This window comes from Canis lupus, chromosome 12 (genome assembly GCF_003254725.2).
Source record: "Canis lupus dingo isolate Sandy chromosome 12, ASM325472v2, whole genome shotgun sequence".
NCBI lineage: Eukaryota > Metazoa > Chordata > Mammalia > Carnivora > Canidae > Canis > Canis lupus.
In genome coordinates this window covers 1,074,319-1,096,379 of record NC_064254.1, presented here as the reverse complement: position 1 = coordinate 1,096,379, position 22,061 = coordinate 1,074,319, and the positions used below count along the sequence as shown (strand labels likewise).

General features: G+C 46.1%; 2 protein-coding genes and 2 pseudogenes across 2 annotated transcripts in view; 3 read left to right on the top strand and 1 right to left on the bottom strand.

Annotated features, from left to right (window-relative positions):
• Positions 1-16,124, top strand: part of LOC112641841 (DLA class I histocompatibility antigen, A9/A9 alpha chain-like) — a 36,585-nt gene extending 20,461 nt beyond the window's left edge. Inside the window, 1 exon segment of the mRNA XM_049092598.1 lies at positions 14,947-16,124. The gene's annotated coding sequence lies outside the window, so the exon portion shown is untranslated.
• On the top strand, positions 8,075-8,789 carry LOC112641279 (hsc70-interacting protein-like; annotated as a pseudogene).
• On the top strand, positions 8,789-9,400 carry LOC112641282 (hsc70-interacting protein-like; annotated as a pseudogene).
• Positions 16,125-16,445: 321 nt separating the features above from the next.
• On the bottom strand, positions 16,446-19,922 carry LOC112641277 (DLA class I histocompatibility antigen, A9/A9 alpha chain-like). The gene is given in 9 exon segments (XM_049092545.1): positions 16,446-16,868; positions 16,996-17,043; positions 17,178-17,210; positions 17,644-17,748; positions 17,867-18,142; positions 18,793-19,068; positions 19,352-19,621; positions 19,817-19,826; positions 19,828-19,922. Coding segments are annotated over 9 exon segments (1,086 nt in total). The 5' UTR covers positions 19,891-19,922; the 3' UTR covers positions 16,446-16,863.
• Positions 19,923-22,061: the final 2,139 nt, after the last annotated feature.

Below are 22,061 nucleotides of genomic sequence, written 5' to 3'. Positions count from 1 at the left end.
GATACACATTCTTCCCAAGTGCACACAGAATACTATCTGGGATAGCGTAGGTCCCAAACAAGCCTTAACATGATTCAGAACTTGAAATCGTGTAAGTATCTTTTCCAGCCAGGATGGTATGAATCCAGAAATCAGTAACAGTAGCAAAAGTGGAAAATTGATAAATAAGTGGAAATGAAACAAGACCCACCTGAACAATCACGAGTCAAAGATGAAATAAAAAAGGAGATCAGAAAAATACGCCCCCGCTTTTATTTTTCGAGTAGGAAAGATCCTTTTTTATTGGGGTGGACACGGAGCACGCACTAGTCTGTGATAAAATGACTTAAGAGAAAGATCTGGAAATGCCAACTTCTCCCTCTGGCACACATTCAGAGCAAAGCCTGGGCACAGAATAGGTCCCAGCCAAGTCTTTAAGGCCCGGACTAGAGAGTAGGAGCAGGGAGAAAGGCTCCCACCCATGCTGCTGGGCCACAGCATGGCCCTGGCTCTAGACCCTTGCAGACATACTCTGGTTTTTCCGGAGGAGACCTGGAGGGGGGTGGGGGAGTGAAAGGGGATTCTGGGTAGTGGAGTTTGTGAATAACAATGTTTTTTAGAAAGCATCTACCAACATCACACTACTGGGTCTGATGTCCCCTTTAACCATTGCTTGGTACATTTTACAGCATAAATAAAAACTCAAGGAAAATAAATACTTCTGCTCCTATGAGGTTGGAAGTGGTATGGATAGTCAGGTGTGGGTGGGCCAGTAGGGGCAGGACAGGGGGCGCTTACACAAGGAGGGCGGGCCTGGAGCAGACAAGACAGGAGGCGCCTGTGGGGGAGTGAGAGTCTTAAGTGTCCTCATGCATGTCCGGCTGTTGGTCCGAGCGACCTTGTGGGGGTGTGGGTGTGGGGGGGTACAGAGTTCTCACCCTCAAGGTCCACTTGCTTCTGCTCTCTCTTCTTGGCGGTGTTCTTTTTGTCCTATTGCTGATGTAGGTAGCGCAAAAGGATGTTTGTCTTTTCTGTCACAATGATCTGTTCAGATGGGTACTCCCAGGTGGGCAGGTAGACTGAAGGACGCCGGTTCGAAGCTTTGCACACAGAGTCAGCACGAAATCGACTAAAATTGCTTTTGTCGTAGACAGGCAGTCCTTTCAAAAAAATCTGCCATCTTCTGTTTCCTTCCTTGCTGCCTCAGCCACCGCCTCAGCCGCTGGCACAGCTGCCACAGCCGCCTTCTTAAACGCAGTCGCACAGTCAGAAAAATATCTTGAGATAATAAAAATGGATACAGACATATCAAGTCTTATGAGATGTAGCAAAATCATTTCTTAAGAGGGACGTTTATGACAATAAATGCCTATGTAAGAAAGATCGCAAATAAACAACCTCATGTGACACTTCAAAAAACTAGAAAAAGAAGAACAAACAAGCCCAAAGTTATTAGAGGATGAAAATAAATATCTGAATGGAAAGAAATGAAATTGTGATAAAAAACACATTAGAAAAGATCAATGAAATGAAGAGTTGACTTTATGATAAGAAAAACAAAATTGACAATTGGTTAGCTACACTAAGAAAAAAATGTATTATTTTCAGTAAATAAAATAAATAAAATACATACATTTATATTTACATAAAATATTTATATTTACATAAATACAATTTAATATAGTTATAATATAAATAATTATTATATGATAATAGTAATCACTCAAATACATACAATTATGAACAAAACAGGGAGACATCACCACTGATCCCACAAAGGTATGTATGAGCATAAGACTCTATTATGACAGTAAATGCCAACAAATTAAATAGAAATATTGGATAAATTCCTAAAAACATAAAAGTTACCGAGACTGAATCATGAAAATTTAGCGAATCTGAACAGATCAATAACTAGTAGAAGATTGAATGGGGAATAGAAAGTCTCCCTACAAAAGAAAGCACCCATGCAACTTCACTGGTGAATTCTATCAAGCATAAGGAAGAATCCAATACCAATCTTTCTCAGACTCTTCTAAAATACTAAAGAGGAAGATAGACTTCCAAACTCATTTAATGTGGCCAACTTCATGCTGATAGCAAAGCCAGACAAGGACATTATGAGAAAAGAAAATGACGGGCTAATATCATGGATGAATGAAGATGCAACCATCCTCAACAAAATACCAGCAAAATGAATTCAAAAGCTGTTTAAAAGGAACATATACCATGATCAAGTGAGATTTATGCCTGGGATCCAGCGATGCTTCAAAATACATTTGACAAAAGTCAATATCCTTTCATGATCAAAACTCTCAAGAAACTGGGTATAGAAGAAATGTTTGTCAACATAATAAAGGCCATATATACCAAGCGCCCACTAACATCATCCTCAATGGTGAAAAGCAAAGGCCTTTACTCCAAGATGGGGAACAAGACAAGGATGCTCACTCTCACCATGTCTATTCATCATAGTACTGGAAATCCTAGCCAGAGCACTGAGGCAAGGAAAAGAAATAAAAAGCGTCCAAATTGGAAAGGAAGAGGTGAAACTGTCTCTGTTTGCAGATGACATGAATTTTTTTCTTTCAAGATTTCCTCTCCTAGCAACGTTCAAATACACAAAGCAGTATTGTTAACTAGTCATCATGCTATACAACAGCCTTGTAGCTTCCTTTACAATTGGAAATCTATAACTGTTGGCCCCCTTCACCTGTTTCACTCACCATCCCACTCCTACCTCTGGCGATCACAAATCTGTTCACTGTTTTTATGAGCACAATCTTTTACTCTTTTTTAAAAATTTTTTTTATTTATTTATGATAGTCAGAGAGAGAGAGAGAGAGAGAGAGGCAGAGACATAGGCAGAGGGAGAAGCAGGCTCCATGCACTGGGAGCCCGATGTGGGATTCAATCCTGGGTCTCCAGGATCGCGCCCTGGGCCAAAGGCAGGCGCCAAACCGCTGCACCACCCAGGGATCCCCTCTTTTACTCTTTTTGAGGGGGAGTTGTTTGTTGGTTGCTGTTGTTGTTTTAGATTCCACACACAAGTGAGCTCATGTGGTATTTCTCTCTTTCTGACTTATTTTCCTAAGTACAATATCCACAGAGTCCATCCCTATCATCACAAATGGCAAGATTTCATTCTTTAATATAGCTGACTACTGTGGGCAACCACAGACTAGCTGGAGTTAACTAAACCAAACCAGACCCGGACTTGCGTCCCTCATTCACTCAAAAGGCTCGGGAGCCTAAAGGGTGAATAGTTGGTTGATGCTTGAGAAAGGGCTTGAGCAATGGTTTTCAGAGCTGGCTGGTACCTGATCGCCCACATAACACATTAGATACAATGTATTCTGGCCTGGCCATAAAGTTGAATAGGGGTCTGTGCTGTTCTTGCTGGTCTGTTAACCATATCTAATGTTCCTTTGAGGTATGTACATCTGGAGCAATAAGCTTATCTATTTACCAAGGTCTTCTGGTGCCAGTGGGTCTGTCTTGCATGCTGATAAAGGGGAACCTTGGAGGGTTTCACAAACATGCTAAGAACAGATACTTCTTTGTCTTTGTTTTGCTTATGCTATATAATGTTGTTGAACCTTGAATAAAGCTGGCACTGCTTGGACATCATCCACTGTGTCCCTCCTGTCACCATCTCTTTACTTTTCTTTTATTTTCCTCATCCCCTTACCCTCGGGACCCTGATCGTGTTGCCGCAGAGCGTGCAACAGACTACAATCCCATTGTACATATATATATACACACAATTATATATATTGTGTATATATATAATATTATATATACAATTATCTTTATACACAATATTTTACATAATGTATATATAATATGTATAATGTATATATACACAATATTATATATATATACAATTATCTTTATCCATTCATTCATTCATGAGCACTCAAGTTGTTCCATATCTTAGCTATGACTTAATCTTATAAGGAGAAAACCCTAAAGACTTCAACAAACAAACTTTAGGACTAATAGCAAATTCAGTAATGTTATGGGATATGAAATCAGTATATATATAAAAGTTTGACTATACCCTAACAACAAAATATCTGAAAGAGGAATTCAGAAAGCAATACATTTATAGTTGCATCAAAAATAATACAAGACTTAGGAATAAATTTAATCAGGGAAAAATACGCGCACAAAAAATTTTGATGAAAAACTTTCAGATGAGGCAATAAATGAAATGATATCCCGGGACACCTGGGTGGCTCAGCAGTTGAGTGTCTGCCTTCAGCTCAGGGCATGATCCTGGAGTTCTGGGATCGAGTCCCACATTGGGCTCCCTCCATGGAGCCTACTTCTCCCTCTGCCTATGTCTCTGCCTCTCTTTCTGTGTCTCTCATGAATGAATAAATAAATAAATAAATAAATAAATAATAAATAAAATCATAAAATAAAGAAATAAGAAAAGATATCCCATATTCTTGGATTGGAAGAATTAATATTGTTAAATTATCCACAGTGTCAAAGTGACATATGGAGTCAATGCAATCTGTATCAGAATTGCAATGATAGCTTTCAAGGAAACAGTAAAAACTATACCCACATTCATATGGGATTAAAAGAGACCCCAAATAGCCAAAACAATGTTGAGAAAGAACAACAAATCCAAGGCCCTACAATTCCTTTTTTTTTTTTAAAAAGATATTATTTATTCATTCATGAAAGACACACAGAGAGAGGCAGAGATACATTGAGCCACCCAGGAGTCTCTGAGGCACTCCAATTCCTGATTTCCAACTACATCACAAAGCTGTACTGATCAGAACAGTATGGTACTGGCATAAAAGCAGGCAGAGAGAACAATGGACCAGAACTGAGAGCCCACAAATAAACCTCACATATATGGCGAACTAATCTTTGACAAGGGAACCAACCACATGGTTGGTACCATTCTGGAGACCACATGCAGAAGAACGACACTGCATTTTTGTCTCCTGTCACTCACAAAAATTTACTTGAATGGATTTAAGACTTAAATGTAAGAAGTGAAACCATAAAACTCCTAGGGAAAAAAACATGGAGAACTTTTCTCATCAGTGGTCTTAGCAATGACTTGGGAGTATCACGAAAAGCACAGGACACAAAAGCTAAAATCAAGTGGGACTACATCTATGAAAAAGCTTCTACACAGCAAAGGAAACCATCTAATGAAACATGTAAAGGCAACCTATGGAGTGGGAAAAAATATTTGGCACTCATTATCTGGTAAGAGTTTAATATCCAAAATATATAAGTAGCACAAAGAAATCAAGAGGGAAAAACAAATGATGCAATTTAAAAATAGGCAACAAATCTGAATAGACATTTTTTCAAAGGAGACATACACATTGTCAACAGGTACCCGAAAAGGTGCTCGATATCACTGGTTATTATGAAAAGGCAAATCTAAACCTCAGTGAAACATCATGTCACACCTGTTAGAATGGCTATTATAAGAGGACCAGGGAACAGATGGGGGAGGGTGTGGAGACAAGGAAATCCTTGTCACTATTGGTATGGAAGAGTGTGGAACCTCCCGGAAAAAAATTTTTTTTAAAGATTTTATTTATTTATTAATGAGAGAGACACACACACAGAAAGAGAGGCAGAGACACAGGTAGAGGGAGAAGCAGGCTCCATGCAGGGAACCCGATGTGGGATGTGATCACAGGTCTCCAGGATCCGGCCCTGGGCTGAAGGGGGTGCCAAACCCCTGAGCCACCGGGGTTGCCCTGGAAAAAAATTTATTTATTTATTTATTTTTTTAAAAGATTTTATTTATTTATTCATAGACACAGAGAGAGAGGCAGAGACAGAGGGAGAGGGAGAAGCAGGCTCCATACAGGAAGCCTGATGTGGGACTCGATCCTGGGTCTCCAGGATCACACCCCAGGCTGCAGGCGGCGCCAAACCGCTGCGCCACAGGGGCTGCCCTGGAAAAAAATTTTAAATAGAACTACCACATGATCCAGCAATCAAAACCCAGGGTACTATCAGGAAATGAAATAGGAACCAAAGCAGGCTTTCAATTAAAAAACTTACAAAAGAAAAAAAAAACTTACAAAAGACAACATTGCACTTTGAGAGAATATTCAGTAAAAGAAAATATAATCATTTTAAACATTTACACACCTAATAAAAGGTCCTCAAAACACATGAAGGAAAAACTGACAGACCAAAGGGAGGAATGCACAGTTCTATAATCATAGTTGGAGGCTTCAATACCCTATTCTTTTTTTTTTTTTAAGATTTTATTTAATTATTCAAGACAGACACAGAAAGAGAGGCAGAGACACAGGTAGAGGGAGAAGCAGGCTCCATGCAGGGAGCCCGACGTGGGACTCGATCCTGGGTCTCCAGGATCATAACCCGGGCTGAAGGTGGCACCAAACCACTGAGCCATAGGGGCTGCCCCCTTCAATACCCTATTCTTAATGATGGTTAGAACCACCAGACAGAAGAGAAATAGAGGACATAGAGGACTTGAACAACACAGTAATCCAACTAGAGGTAATACACATACACACAACACTCTAACCAAAACAACAGACTATATGGTCTCTCAAATCACCTGGATGGATGTTCTCCAGTATTGATCATGTGCTAGGCTACAAATTAAGTTTCATAGATTTGAAAGGTATCATACAAACTATCTTCTCCAACTAAAATGGGTTGAAAGTGGAAATCAATAGAATATGGAAAACTGGGGGCAGCCTGGGTGGTTCAGCAGTTTAGCGCCGCCTTCAGCCCAGGGTGTGATCCTGGAGACCCGGGATTGAGTCCCACGTCAGGATCCCTGTATGGGGCCTGCTTCTCCCTCTGCCTGTGTCTTTGCCTCTCTCTCTCTGTGTCTCTCACGAATAAATAAATAAAATCTTTTTTAAAAAAGATGGAAAACTGGAAATTCCACAAATTTGTGAAATGTTAACAACACCCCCTTAAATAACCAATGGGTGTAAAGGAAACCAGGAGGAAATTAGGAAATATTTTGAGACAAATACAAATGAAGCACAACATACTGACACTTACAGGATGCAGTGAAAGCAGTACTAAGAGGGAGATTCAGAGCTGCAAATACTTACATATAAAAGAAGGGGCATCTGATGGCTCCATCAGTTAAGCCTCTGACTCTTGGCTTCAGCTCAGTTCATGATCTCATGATCTCAGGGTTGTGAGATGGAGCCTGCACTCAGCACAGAGTCTGCTTGAGAGTCCTTCCCCCTCCACATCCTTCCCCTTCTGCTTCTCCCTCTGCTTGAGTTGACATGCTCTCTCTAAAATAAATGAATAACTAAACATATAGATTTCTTAATAAAATTAAAAAAGAAGATGAAAAGACAAAGGAAGAGGAGAAAGTGAAAGAATTCAGAAATAAACCAACACTTCCGTGGTCAAATGATCTACAGCAAAGGAGTCAACAATATACAGTAGGGAAAAAGACAGTATCTTCAACCAATGGTGCTGGAAAGCAACACCTACTTCACGAGAATGAAACTGGACTATTTCTCACACCATACCCCAAAATAAACTCAAAATGGGGGAAAGAACTAAACGTGAGACCTAAAAATGTAAGATATCTAGAGGAGAACATAGGCAGTTATATCCCTGACATCAGCCATAGAAACAATTTTCTAGGAATGTTTCCTGTGGCTTAGGAAACCAAGAAAAATCAAACAGTTGTAACTACATCAAAATACAAAGCCTTTAGCATAGTGAAAGAAAACCTCAATAAAACAAAGGCAACCTACTGAATGGGAGAAGATATTGGCAAAAATATATTCAATAAAGGTGCATACCCAAAATATATGAAGAATGTATATAACTCAACAAGAACAAAACACCCACTCAACAAAATAAACCAATTTAAAGTGGGCAGAGGACACGAAGAGCCTTTTTTTCCAAAGAAGACAAACAAGTACTTGAAAAGATGCTCAACACCACTCATCATCTGGCAAACACAAATCAAACACACAATGAGAGGCAGCGGCCTCCTTCCACACGGTCACGCTGAGCTAGTACTCGCACCTGGAATCAGGCTGCGACCTCAGCCATGCCTGCCCCCTGCCACCACCTCTGGACCATGGACCCCTGCAGTGAGCGAGCTTTGGGCCTTCATGAAAATGTGTAAGCAGGATCTGAGCATTCTGCCTACCAAGGAAATGCGCTTCCTGTGGGAGTGGGTGGAGACCATGGGGGGTAAAATACCACCTGCTACTTATAAAACTAAATCAGAAGACAATATCAAGGAATTAAAAACAGAAGGCAGAGGAAAACATAAAGACAGAGGAACCATCTAGAAAGTGATCTAGAAATTGACAACGACGGTGTGACTGAACCAGATACTGATGCCCCTCAGGAAATGGGAGATGAAAATGTAGAGATAACTGAGGAAATGATGGATCAGGCAAACGATAAAAAAGGGGCTGCCATTGATGCCCTACATGATGGTGACCTACAGAAAGCCATTGACTTGTTCACAGATGCCATCAAACTGAATTCTCGTTTGGCCATTTTGTATGCCAAGAGCCCGTGTCTTTGTCAAATTACAGAAGCCAAATGCTGCCATTCGAGACTGTGACAGGGCTACTGAAATAAATCCCGCTAGCTTTGCAAGTGGCGAGGGAAGGGACACCTGGGTGGCTCAACGGTTGAGTGTCTGTCTTTGGCTCAGGCCATGATCCCAGAGTCCCGGGATCGAGTCCCAAATCAGGATCCTTGCATGGAGCCTGCTTCTCTCTCTCTGCCTGTGTCTCTGCCTTTCTCTCTGTGTCTCTCATGAATAAATAAATGAAATCTTAAAAAAAAAACAACAACAACAAAAACAAAAACAAGTGGCGAGGGGAAAGTACACAGACTTCTGGATCACTGGGAAGAAGCAGCACATGATCTTGCCCTTGCTTGTAAACTGGATTATGATGAAGATGCTAGTGCAATGCTGAAAGAAGCTCAACCGAGGGCCCAGAAAATTGTTGAACATCGGAGGAAGTATGAGCGAAAACATGAAGAGTGAGAGATCAAAGAAAGAATAGAAAAGGGTTAAGAGGCTCGTAAGAACATGAGAGAGCCCAGGGGGAGGAAGAAGCCAGACAACAATCAGGAGCTCAGTGTATGGCTCTTTCCCAGGTGGCTCTCCTGGGCTAATGCCTAGTAATTTTCCTGGAGAAATGCCTGGAAAGGCAGGGGGGAGGATGCCTGGAATGGCAGGAATATTTGGGCTCAACTGAGAGTCTTAGTGACCCAGAGGTTCTTGCAGCCATGCAGGATCCAGAAGTTAGGTGGCCTTCCAGGATAGAGTCCAGAACCCAGCAAATATGTCAAAATATTAGAGCAACCCAAAGGTTATGAATCTCATCAGAAATTGTCAGCCAAATTTGGAGGTCAAGCATTATGCCCTTCTGACGAATAAAGCCCTTGCTGAAGGCAAAGTAACTTCCATCACCTAATGAATGTTGCTATAATACAAACTAGTGTACCTCTGACCTTCTCATGAAGAAAGCTGGGTGCTGTGAAGAGAATCCTTACCCCTCTGCCCCACATGCAACTGAAACATTCTATAGTGGTTTGCCACTAGGGTATTCATTCAGATGATGTTTTCCAACTAGGAATTACAAACTATAAACACTTTTTAAACCCTTAAAAATATTTAAACACATTTAAAAAACCCACAATGAGATATCACCTTACATCCATCAGAATAGCTAAAATCAAAACCACAAGAAAGAACAAGTGCTGGTAAGGATGTGTAGAACAAAGAACTCTCATGCACTGTTGTGAATGCAAACTGGTGCAACCATTGTGGAAAACAGTACGGAGGTTCCTCAGAAGATTGAAAATATGATTACTATATGATCCATTAATTCCACAACTGAGTACTCGCCCAAGGAAAATGAAAACACTAATTTGAAAAGATATATGCATCCCTATGTTTATTGCATCACTGTTTACAGTAGCCCAGATATGGAAGCAGCCCAGGTGTCCATACATAGAGGGAAGGGATAAAGAAGTTGTGATATTATGTATGCATTTACAGGTATGAGTATTATGGAGCCATGAATAAGAATGAAATCTTGCCATTTGCAACAACATGGATGGATGTAGAAGGTATAATGTTAAGTGAAATAAGTCCAAGAAGGACAAACACCATATGATGTCTTTCCTATGTGGAATTTAAGAAACAAAACAAAGAAAAAAAGAGACAAAGTAAAACAGAGATTCTTAAATGTGGAGAACAAACCGGATGCTGCCAGAGGGGCGGTTGTTGGGGAGGGATGAAAGGTGAAGGGGACTAACAGAACAATTATAGTAATGAGATGAGCAATGTATATAGATGTATAGAATTGTTGAATCATTCCATTCTACATCTGACTAATATAACACTCTGAGTTAATTATAATTCAATTAAAATATAATAAGTTTTTAAAAAAAGATCTCAAGTCAACAGCCAAACTCTAAACTTAATGAAGTAGAAAAAGACAAACAAAACACAAAGTTAGTAGAAGAAAGGCAATAATAAGTATTAGAGTAGAGATCAATTAAGCAGGGCATAGAAAAACAATCGGGAAAATCAATGAACCCAAAAGTTGGTTCTTAGAAAGATCTACAGAATTGACCAACAGTTAGCTAGATTGACTAAGACAAAGAGACAAGACTAAAATTGCTAAAAATCAGAAATGTCAGTGGGGATATTACTGCCTATTCTACAGAATTAAAGATGATTAGCAGGGCAATGAACAGGTATGTAGCATCAAACTGGATGACCTAGATGAGATGAACAGATGCTTAGAAACAAAAAAACCTATCAAAACCGCATCACAAAGAAATAGAATAACTGAATAGAACCATAACCAGTAGGATTTGAATCAATCATCAAATATCTCCTACAAAAGGAAGCCCCGGATCTGATGGATTCACTGTGAATCCTACCATAAAAGAAGACCAATCCTTCTAAAACTTGACCACAGGATGCCTGAGTGGCTCAGCGGTTGAGCATCTGCCTTTTGGTTGAATCGTGATCTCAGGGTCCTGAGATGGAGTCCTGCCTCAGGCTGCCTGGAGGGAGCCTGCTTCTCCCTCTGCCTATGTCTCTGCCTCTCTCTTTTTCTCTCTCTGTGTCTCCATGAATAAGTAAATGAATCTTTAAAAAAATAATGAAACTCTACCACAAAACTGCAGAGGAGAGAACACTTTCAATTTATCGCATGAGGCCAGCATTGTCCTAACACCAAAGCCAGACAGAGACAATACAAGGAAACTACAGGCCAGTATCCCTTAGGAATATCCACATAGGTATCACCAGCAAAATACCAGCAAACGGAACTCAGCAGCATCACCACGATACACTGACTATTCTTGGAATGCAAATACATGTCAACGTGTGAGCATCAAGCAATCTAATACAGCGCATTAGGAGAATGAAGGGGAAAACACATGATTATTTCAGTTGACGCAGAAAAGAAGCATTTGACAAAATTCAACACTCTTTTATCATAAAAACATTCAACAAATAGGAATGGAAGGAAACTACCTCAACATAATAAAAGCCAGAGATGAATATGCTCCAGGTGTCTTTATATGAAACGAACAAGGATGGAAGTTTTTCCTTTAAGATCAGGAACAAGGAGGATCCCCGGTGGCTCAGCAGTTTAGCTCCTGCCTTCAGCCCAGGGCGTGATCCTGGAGTCCTGGGATTGAGTTCCATATCGGGCTCTCTGCAGGGAGCCTGCTTCTCCCTCTACCTGTGTCTCTACCTCTCTCTCTCTCTCTCTCTCTCTGTGTCTCTCATGGATAAATAAATAAAATCTTAAAAAAAAATCAGGGTGCATGTACCCTTTTAATCTGCATTTTTGTATCCTTTGGGTAAATACCTACTAGTGCAATTGCTGAATCATGGGGTAGCTCTATTTTTACCTTTATGAGGAACTTCAATACTGTTTTCTAGAGTGGCTGCACCAGTTTTCATTCTTCCAACAGTGCAGGAGGGTTTCTTTCTCCGCATCCTTGCCAACATATGTTGTTTCCTGTGTTGTGAATGTTCTCCATTCTGACAGGTGTGAGGTGGTATTTCATCATGGTTTTGATTTGTGTTTCCCTGATGGTGAGTGATATTGAGCATCTTTCATGTGTCTGCAAGCCATCTGGATGCCTTTGGGAAAATGTCTATTCGTGTCTTCTGCCCATTTCTTAATTTGATTATTTGGTTTTGAGGTGTTGAGTTTGAGAAGTTCTTCCTAAGTTTTAGATACTAAACCTTTATCAGATATAACAGTACACTTATCCTGACAATCATGATGTAATGTATAGAACTGTTGAATCTGTACATCAGAAGCTAATATAACACTGTATGCTAACTATACTGGACTTGATAGGAAAAGAAAAAGATTAGTGAGTGGATCTCCCTCACTTGTGTCCTAGGAACTTTTCAAACTGGTGTTTGAACTGAGTCAGAGGTGAGTGAGACTGCACACAAACTTTAAGAGTGAGTTCTTCATTTCCTGGAGTTTTGTGGTTTTCCTGAATATGATCCCTTTGGTTTTCAAAGCCAGGCACATGAGGGGCTCGTCTCTCCTGTGGAGGACCCAGGATTTAGTGTCTGGTGTAGAGCACAGACCCCTTGCTTCTCAGCAAAGTTGTGTATTTTTGTGATGCCACAATATTTTGGATTCTCAGGCCTGGGGTGGATTTTCTAGTTTTTTGGTTTTGGCAAGAATGTCTCTGCCTCTCTTACCTGTGTTGATGCTGCCCTTTTATCCTTTGCTGTGGAGGCTTAGATCTTCTTTAGAGGAGATTGTTCCACAAGTAGTTGAAAATCTATTGGGTCCATGGAAGAAGATGGGTTCAGGATGTTTGTAAGCTGCCATCTTGAACCAATCCCCTGACACCGCCTTGATTACCATTGCTTTGCCAGAAGTCTTCAAATTGGGACTCGGGGGACCCTGCTTCATGTGCTTGCTACTCAATGTGTGATCTGAAGACCAACAGCAGCAGCAGCAACCTTGTAGAAACCCCGAATCTCACACTGTGCTCCAGCCTCTCTAGATCTGCACAGTCCAGGAAATCCCTGTGCTCACTGAAGGCTGGGCCTCTCTGTTCTATGCACCTACTAGATGCAGAACCAGACAGAGCAGTACGCTCTGTGGGGGTACGCTCTGATCAGCTTGCTTAGCCCCGAGCAGTCCAGGGATTGGGCCTGTTCCTTTCTCTTCTATGGCCATCACACCCTTGGTGTCCTCATCTCTGCTGAAGGCTCTGAAACTGATTGATGTGGAGCCACTTCCCAAGTATAATTCTCCAATCTTGATATCTCTGTATCCAACTGACATCAGCTGCATTTCTTATAGCCCAGATTCCACATTCCTAAGTGGATGTCTGTGATGCTGCTTCCCAATGTCCTGATTCCAGTGTCTCCTTCATCTCCATGGAAGGCACTGCACACTTCTCCTTGCAGTCTGAAATACCGGATGCCCTCCTTGATCCCTCCCTCTCACCCCCCAGAAGGAATGCCTTAGGAAATGCTGCAAAGTTCACCTGTAAACATATCCAGCACCCACTCATTTCCTATTATCTTCCCTCCCCACATTCCAGATGTTCAGCCCCCATCCCCCTCCTGGGACACTGCCCTGGGTCCTACAGGTTCCCTACTAGTTGCTCCCCTTCACCTCTCAATTCTGCACGCAGCAAACAGGTGCTGGTAAAGAAATTCAATGAATTGATCTGTTCATTCTTATAACTCCACATCTCACTCAGAGAAAACTCAAAACCCTTCTACTGTCCTCAGGCTCCATGACGTGACGTCATGTCATCCCCTTGCTCTCTGCTCCAGCCCCAGGGGCCTCCTCACCCTCCCTCAAACATGGGACAGGCTCCTGCCCTGGAGCTTGAGCATGGAGGTTCCCTGCCTGGAAAGAACTTCCCCCAGACATCCTCCTACACAATTCATGTCCTCCAATCTCTCCCAGATCACCTTCTCAGGGAGGCTCCCCCAATCCCTGCAGTAAGGTGGCCACCGTCCCTGTCCTAGAGCAGGTTCTCTCTGGGTCACCTTCCTCAAGGCTCCTACCTACTTCCAATGTCTACACCTCCCTTACTTACTGTGCTTACACACACACACACACACACACACACACACACAGTTCATGTCTGAATTACACGGGTTGGGACTGTGCGTGTGCACCTGTATGAGGACTTTTTTACTGTAAGTACTATCCACGGTGTTTCCCTTCCTTATGATTTGCTAATTTATTGCAGCTTCGCTCATCGTAAGAACACAGTACACACTACCCGTAACACACAGTGTAAGCAACTGCTCATGTTCTCCGTGAGGCTTCCAGTCATGAGCATGCTATTAGTTGGTATGCTTTGGAGGAGACATGAGCTACACTCGGATTTCCTACTACAGAAGGGGGTCACTGCCCCAATCACCCACCAGCCTGGGTCAGGTGTAGTCTCCCCCGACCACTAGAACATACTCTCCAGGAGACCAGCAGGTTTGCCTCACCTGAGTCTCACTGAGCCGCCCAGATGCAAACAGTGTGTCCTGCATGTGACACAGGACAGTTACAGCTGAATGAATGCGCAGGAAGAGGGTCTCCCTCTTCTAGAAGCGCCTGGGGCACAGCTGTTCTGTGGCAGCTCCTGCCCCCCACCAGCCACTGGTCATCAGTGCCCCCTCTCTCTCCTCATGGGGCTGCCCCCACCTCCCTCCCTCAGCTCCCACCCCCACACCGTTTCTCCTGCACACACCACACACAGAGTTCACTCCTCAGGCACCCTGCACTTGGGCTTCCTGGGTCCTCTTCTCCAGCCACAGAGAAATCTACGTTACACTCTGCTTTATAAATCCCACGGGGATCACGGGGCCCAGGGCGGGGAGGGAGGGCAGAGCAGCAGGGGAGGCAGAAACTCCTGGACGCTTATGAGGAGGAGAACCTCTGACTTCTCCCCTCTCTACCTCAGGATGTGAACAATAATCCAGAAAGCAGCTGCGGAGGGAGGGGGAGACTGGATGGATCTGGAAGTTCATCTCTCCAAACCTCGGGGACTCCTGTGTGCAGGGGACGACCTAGGCCTGTGGGGACGGGAGCCCAAAGGACACCTGCTGCTTTAACCAATGGGGTCAACAGGGGACAATGGGACAGAAACTTGGACACAAGAGCAAGAGCAGGCATGAGGCTCTAGAGGAACAACTCAAAAAAAAAAAAAAAAAAAGAAGAAAAAGGAAGAAACAAAATGGGGGCTATGCTGTGACCCAGACCTGAGTCTAGCAGGCTGACCCAGTCTCAGGAAGCTCTGGCTACAGAAGGTCCTGGTAACAGGTGACGTCCAAGTCCCTGTGATCACAGGTCCTGGTGAGACAAGCTTCTATAGAAGGGGCAAGGACACGGAGAAGAGAGGACCCCGCTGAGGCCTGAACACGACTCACCCAGTATGTACTGAGCACCTACTGGGCACTGGCACCGTCCCCCCTAGGCTCCTGACAGCTTTCAGCCCCCAACTGCAACTGATTCAGCACAGCAAACATGAGGATTCTGGAAGGTTCTCAGGGCTTCCATTTATTTGCTCTCTCAACTTCAGAAATCTTTTATTACCTTAGCAGCCCCACATCCCAAGACTTAGGAAACACAAACCCCTATCTGGATCCTTATTTTTTTTATTTTTATTTATTTTATTTATGATAGTCACACAGAGAGAGAGAGAGAGGCAGAGACACAGGCAGAGGAAGAAGCAGGCTCCATGCGCCGGGAGCCTGACATGGGATTCGATCCCGGGTATCCAGGATCACGCCCTGGGCCAAAGGCAGGCACCAAACCGCTGCGCCACCCAGGGATCCCACAGATCCTTTTTTTTTTTTTTAAAGATGTTATATATTTATTCATGAGAGATAAGAGAGAGAGAGAGAGAGAGGCAGAGACACAGGCAAAGGGAGAAGCAGGCTCCATGAAAGGAGCCCGATGTGGGACTCCATCTGGGAGGGGGAGAGTGGATGGATCTGGAAGTTCATCTCTCCAAACCTCAGGGACTCCTATGTGCAGGGGACAACCTAGGCCTGTGGGGACGCGAGCCCAAAGGACACCTGCTACTGTAACCGATGGGGTCACCAGGGGACAATGGGACAGGAACTTGGACACAAGAGTTAACAGCAGGCATGAGCCTCTAGAGGAGTAATTAAAAAAGAAAATGGGGGCTATGCCTGCAACGCAGACATGAGTTTAGGCTAACCCAGTCTTAGGATGCTGTGGCTAAAGAAGATCCTGGTGACAGGTGATGTCCAAGTCCCCTTGATCACAAATCCTTATGAGACAAGCTTCCACAGCAAGGACACGGAGCAGAGAGATGACCCAGCTGAGGGGCACACCCAGGATGCACTGAGCACCTACTGGGCACAGGCCCCATCCCCCCTCGGCTCCTGACACCTTTCAGCCCCCAACTTCAACAGACTCAACACAGCAAACATGAGAGTTCTGGAAGGTTCTCAGGGCTTCCATTTATTTGCTCTCTCAACTTCACAAATCTCCTTTTATTACCTCATCAGCCCCACATCCCAAGACTCAGGAAACACAAACTCATATCTGGATTCTTATTTTCAATCGGGTAGTAAGTCATTAGTACTCAACATGAAACAAAGACAGGGATGGAGATGGTCCAGCCCTGCCTCTCCTGGACAGGAAAGCACATCAGAGAAGAGAGCGCACATCAGATTAGGGACAGGTCATGGTGGGCAGGGTGGGCCAATCTCCCCACCTCCTCACATTATGCTCCTAGGGACACAGGCACATCCTGACACTGTTTGCAGAGACAAGCCAGGGTTGTTGATGTCATCACGTGAGATGTGAACACATCTTGCATCGCTCAGTCCCCACAGGGCAGCTGGTCTCACACTGTGAGAAAAAATCAAGTACAAATTGAGGTCGGTCACATAAGTGCTGACATTCTCAACAGCCCCCTCGTGCTCATCTGGTCCCCAGTGCCCCAACCCTCCCCACTTCAGGGTCTCTGGGGTCTCACCTCTAGGAGCTGTCAGAGACACATCAGAGCCCTGGGCACTGTCATCACCTAGAGGAGAATAAACAGGACGTGGTCAGAGCTCACAGGAGGTGAGACTAAAGGAGCAGCTGTGGGGGTGAGCTCCCCATGGGGTCCTGTCTACACTCCCCCGGGGTCTCAGGGATCACTCCCTGCATACTCACGTGCAGCATGAGAGTAGCCTGGTCCTTTTCCTCCTGTGTGGGAAGAAAACATCATGTGAGAGGCCGGGCACAGGGCTGGGCCAGGAGATCCTCGAGGAAGCTCCCAGTCCTGGTGCAGAGTGAGTCTGCAGAATTCTGACTGACCGCCCAGGTCAGGGTCAGGAGACAAGCCATGAGGTGAGGGGTCACTGGACCACCTGACTTGCTGGAGGTCTGTCCTCAGCAGGGGCCTTCCGCTCTGTCCTGTGACGGCTGGGAATCAGTCCCCGTCACCAGAATCACCAAGGCGAAACTCTGGCCTTCATTTTCCCAAGTGTTTGCTGCACAGTGAGTGTGAGTACACAGCTCCAGTGTGGGAGAGTAACCGTGTATGGACGGCACCTCCCGTTAACAAGGCAGGACAGCGTGCTCCCTAGGAAACCCCCAACAGGACAGGAAAACACAGAGTATTCAGTCGGTTCCCTACCCGAGCGCTGCTTCCTCCAGATCACAGCTCCAATCACCCCAGCGACCACGAGGAGAACCAGAGCAGCAATGCTGACGATGACAATGGTGGACAGAGGGGAAGGCTCTGGAAAGGGGAGGGAGGATGAGGGTCCAGCCTCTGACTTGAGACCTGACTCTGCTGAAATTCTCCAGAAGAGCTCCACTTGCCCTGAGTAGAAGCTCTACCCCGAGGCCCTCCTTACCCCATCTCTGCGTGACAGGCTCCGCCAGCCCCTCATGCTGCACGTGGCACGTGTATCTCTGCTCCTGTCCAGAGGGCACCACCACAGCTGCCCACTTCTGGAAGGTCCCATCTCCTGCAGGCCTGGTGTCCACAACCTCTGTGTCCTGGGTCTGGTCCTCCCCATCCCGCTGCCAGGTCAGGGTGATCTCCGCAGGGTAGAAGCCCAGCGCCCAGCACCTCAGGGTGACCTCATGGTCAGAGATGGGGTGGCGGGTCAGGTAGATTTTTGGAGGATCTAAGGAGAAGGGTCAGAAAATTTACAAATTTGCATTATACCGGGTGGGCCACCTAAGCAGCACTGTTGTGACCATGCTGAGAATGAAGAGGACAAATGGGGGAGAGGGAGTGCAAAATACAGACACCAGCCTGAACTCCAGGATCTGGGATACCTTCCTATCCCTTTGGAAGATCTAGAATCAGGATAAGATAGCCTAAGGTAGGAAGTTCCAGGTCTCTGAGTGGGACAACAGAGACTTCTGGTCCTGACCTAGGTAGAGGAAGTCCAGTGCCTCTTAAAACCTGGAGGCAGACCTCCAATTAAGTGGGGTGTGGGACAGGGAGCAAGGCCTGAGGGAGGAAGTCAGTCAGTGGTGCCCAAGGTGAATGCCAGGGTCAAAGAAATCTGCTATTAAATTATTTCAGAGATATCTCTATCCCTCTCCATAAAGACTGGATCCCTTAAATGTCCAGAGAGAAGGATGGGTTATCTGAGCGAGTCTCTCTTTAGTACAGAACTGAAAACCAAGAAAGTCTTCACTTTCAGGATCCAAGAAGTGGGGCAGGGGAGGAATTCTGGTGTCAATTCCATTTTCCTTTTTGTAGGGATAGCAGGAGGTACAGCCCCAGCGGGAGGGGAGATCCCGGAGTCCCAGCTGCCCCACAGACCTGTGCGCTGCAGGGTCTCTTTCCCTCTCTCCAGGTACTTAAGGAGCGACTGCACGCACTCCCCCTGCAGGTATACCCGGTAGTACTGGGCCGCGCCCGCCGCCTCCCACTTGCGCCGGGTGATCTGCGCCGCCGCGTCCGCCGCGGTCCAGGAGCGCAGGTCCTCGTCCAGGGCCAGGTAATCGGCGCCGTCGTACGCGAACTGCTCATACCCGCGGAGGAGGCGCCCGTCCGGCCCCACGTCGCAGCCCGAAGTCCACTGGAAGGTGTGAGACCCTGGGCAACCCCCCCCGCCCCCGTCTCAGTCAGTCCCGCCCCGGTAGCCCGGTCCCCGCCGTCAGCCCGGTCCACCTAGACTCCCCTGGCATTGGACCTACGGCCGGCGAGTGGTCAGAGACCTCGGAAACTGTCCGCAAGTCCTTGCAGGCTCGTCCCGCGTAGGGGGCCAGGACGGTCTCCTGGCCCGGGGGTCAATCTCCGACCCGGGAACTCGGGGAGACCCCAGGCTGTGCAAGGGGGTTCATGGACTCGTGAACTGGACCCGGCCCGGGTCACTCACCGGCCTCGCTCTGGTTGTAGTAGCCGAGGGCCGTCTGCAGGTTGGATCGGGAGGTCTGGGCGTGCACCTTGGCGATCTCCGTCTGCTCCTCCCAAAACTCCGGCCCCTCCTGCTCCATCCACCGCGCCCGCGGCTCCACCTTCGGACTCGCCGCGTCGCTGTTGAACCGCAGGAACTGCGTGTCGTCCACGTAGCCCACAGAGATGTAGAGGGGGTCCCCGCGGCCGGGCCGGGACACGGCGGTGTGGAAAAACCTCAGGGAGTGGGAGCCTGCGGAGCCGAGGGCTGAGACCCCGCCCGACCCCCTCCCGCCGCGGGGCCCGGGGCCCAGGGGAGATGCCCGGGGCGGGGCGGAGGCGGGAGGGACCGGGGAGCCCAGGCCGCGGGGGCCGGGGCGGCGGAGAGGCGGCTTCCCGGGGTCCCGCGTCCCCGCCCGCCGGTCCCCTCGCTCCCGCCCGCACTCACCCGCCCGGGTCAGGGGTCACGGCCAGGGCCGCCGACAGCAGCACGAGGAGGGCTCGCGGCATCACCACCTCCATCTCCGGGCTCCGGGGACACTGGCCGTCGCCGCCGGACTGGGGGGCGGAGGCGGCGGCGGAGGCTTTCGAGCCCGGGACCCGGTGCCGCTGATTGGCTCCTCCAGAAACGCTGCACCCAATGGGAGTGCGCGCTGGGGCTGCGTCACGAGTCTCCAGGCAGGGGGCCCTGAGCCAGGTTGGGAGACGGAGAAGTGAAACCCGGGGAGGTGGGGACTCCCCAGCCTGAGCGTCCCCGCCCCGGACCCGCCCTGGGGCCTGAGAGCCTGAGAGCCTCGCCCTCCCCGGGACCATAGAGTGACCTGACACTTTTCATCTTGCGTGCAGCGCTCTTTGTTACACTTTCCCCCTGACTCCTGGACCAGGGTCTTTCTGAAGAAACCAAGTGAAGACACCAGACTGGGCTCAGCCATTTTTCCTGTCTTCCTTCCCGGAGACCCCTTGCTGAGCTTGAGTCTCTGCCTTGAACCCCTCACCACACCCCCTCCACCGACTGACTTGCTTACTTACTTGCCTACTTCTTTATGTAGGGGTTTTAATTCCAGAAGTTAACATACAGTGTTAGGTGTACCGCAAGTGATTCCATAGTCCCATACCTGACAGGTCCATCATCATGCCAGCAACTTGAAAAAGAAAGAACCATATACCATATACAAAAATAAATTCGAGATGGAGTAAAGACCTAAATGTGAGTCCTGAAACCATAAACATCCTAGAAGAGAACACAGGCAGTAACCTCTCTAGATCTGTCTCCGGAGGCAAGGGAAACAAAAGCAAAAATACACTATTGGGACTGCACAAAAATAAAAATCTTCTACTCAGCGAAGGAAACAACAGTCCAGACAGTCCCCCTGGACTGTCTGAGAAGGAAACTTACTCTCAGGGAATTTGATGCCAGAGAGAGAGCTGACTGTGGGACAATTGGTGAAGGAACAAGGTGTCTTCTGTACCTGAGGCAGGTGTGCTTGGGGCACTAGCTAGAGATTTTCACAGAGGCCAGTTTTCTTCTTGTTTCTTAACCATAATCTTGACAACCCCTGAGAGATCGGGACTCGCATGTGTCAAAGTAGTGATTTTATCCTTTCTGTATAAATTTGCCTAAACAGCTTTGAAATAACCAAAGCTGTCATTTTCACTTTCCCAAGCCAAGACTTTAAGTTTTTGTGCTTTAAAATGACCTCTGTTCCATAGCTCCGTCTGTGAATTCCAGACATAGCCTCAATACAAAGATGCACGTTGGAAGTACAGTCTGTATGTGATCTGTGTCTGGGTCTTGATTTACCCAGGTGACTAAGTGATAGGTGGAGAGGCTGATGCCATTGAAAGAAGCTGTTTTTTTTTATTACATTACTGAGAGGAGGGGCATGGAACACCACAGAGGGCCATATGGGGAAGCACCAAGGAGCGCCAGGGGGCAGAAGGAGTGGAAGAAAGCATGGCCCAGAGCATTTATTGTATTTTCCTTGAGAAAGACAGAGGGGTTGGGGACACATTTTAGAATTAACTAGTCTGAATAATGTCATCAGTTGGCTTTGGGTCACAGGAGTTGTCTCTAGAAGCCTGGTACCTGGTCCTGAGTAATTGGAGCAGAGGAATATTATATCCTGGAGTAGTCTTAAAGAGAGGTAGTTCAGAATATGTTTGCAAAGGGAAGGTGTGCTCCTGGTCAAGCATTTAGCTGGCTCTCAGAATTGGCCACTCAGGGGAGGGAGAATGTCTCCCCAGTTATGGAGGCCACAAATGCCAGAGCATCAAGGATACAAAAAAAGAGAAAGTATCATTAATATAGTACATTTCAATCAGAGTGTCCAACCATTAATCACCTCATAGTTGCAAGTATTCAGGGCAGTCCAAATGCCCGTCATCAGCATTCAGTGTTGCCTGTGTGTATGAATGAGCACCTAAGGACGATTTTATTTGGGTATTAGTGGCATCTAGGTTACTTCTTAACCCTGATAACATAAGGAGGCCACAGGTATTCAGTCCACAGAGTGCAGTAAATATTAGATGCAAACAATATCTTGCTAAGACCTGAATAGAGATTAAATAAAAAATTGATATAACAATGTATTCAATGTATTCAAATTCCACTACTTTAGAATTCTTTACCACTGCTTCTCTCCCTCCACCTGCATCTGCAGCCCTTCTCTCCATCTCTCTCAGCCCTCATGCCT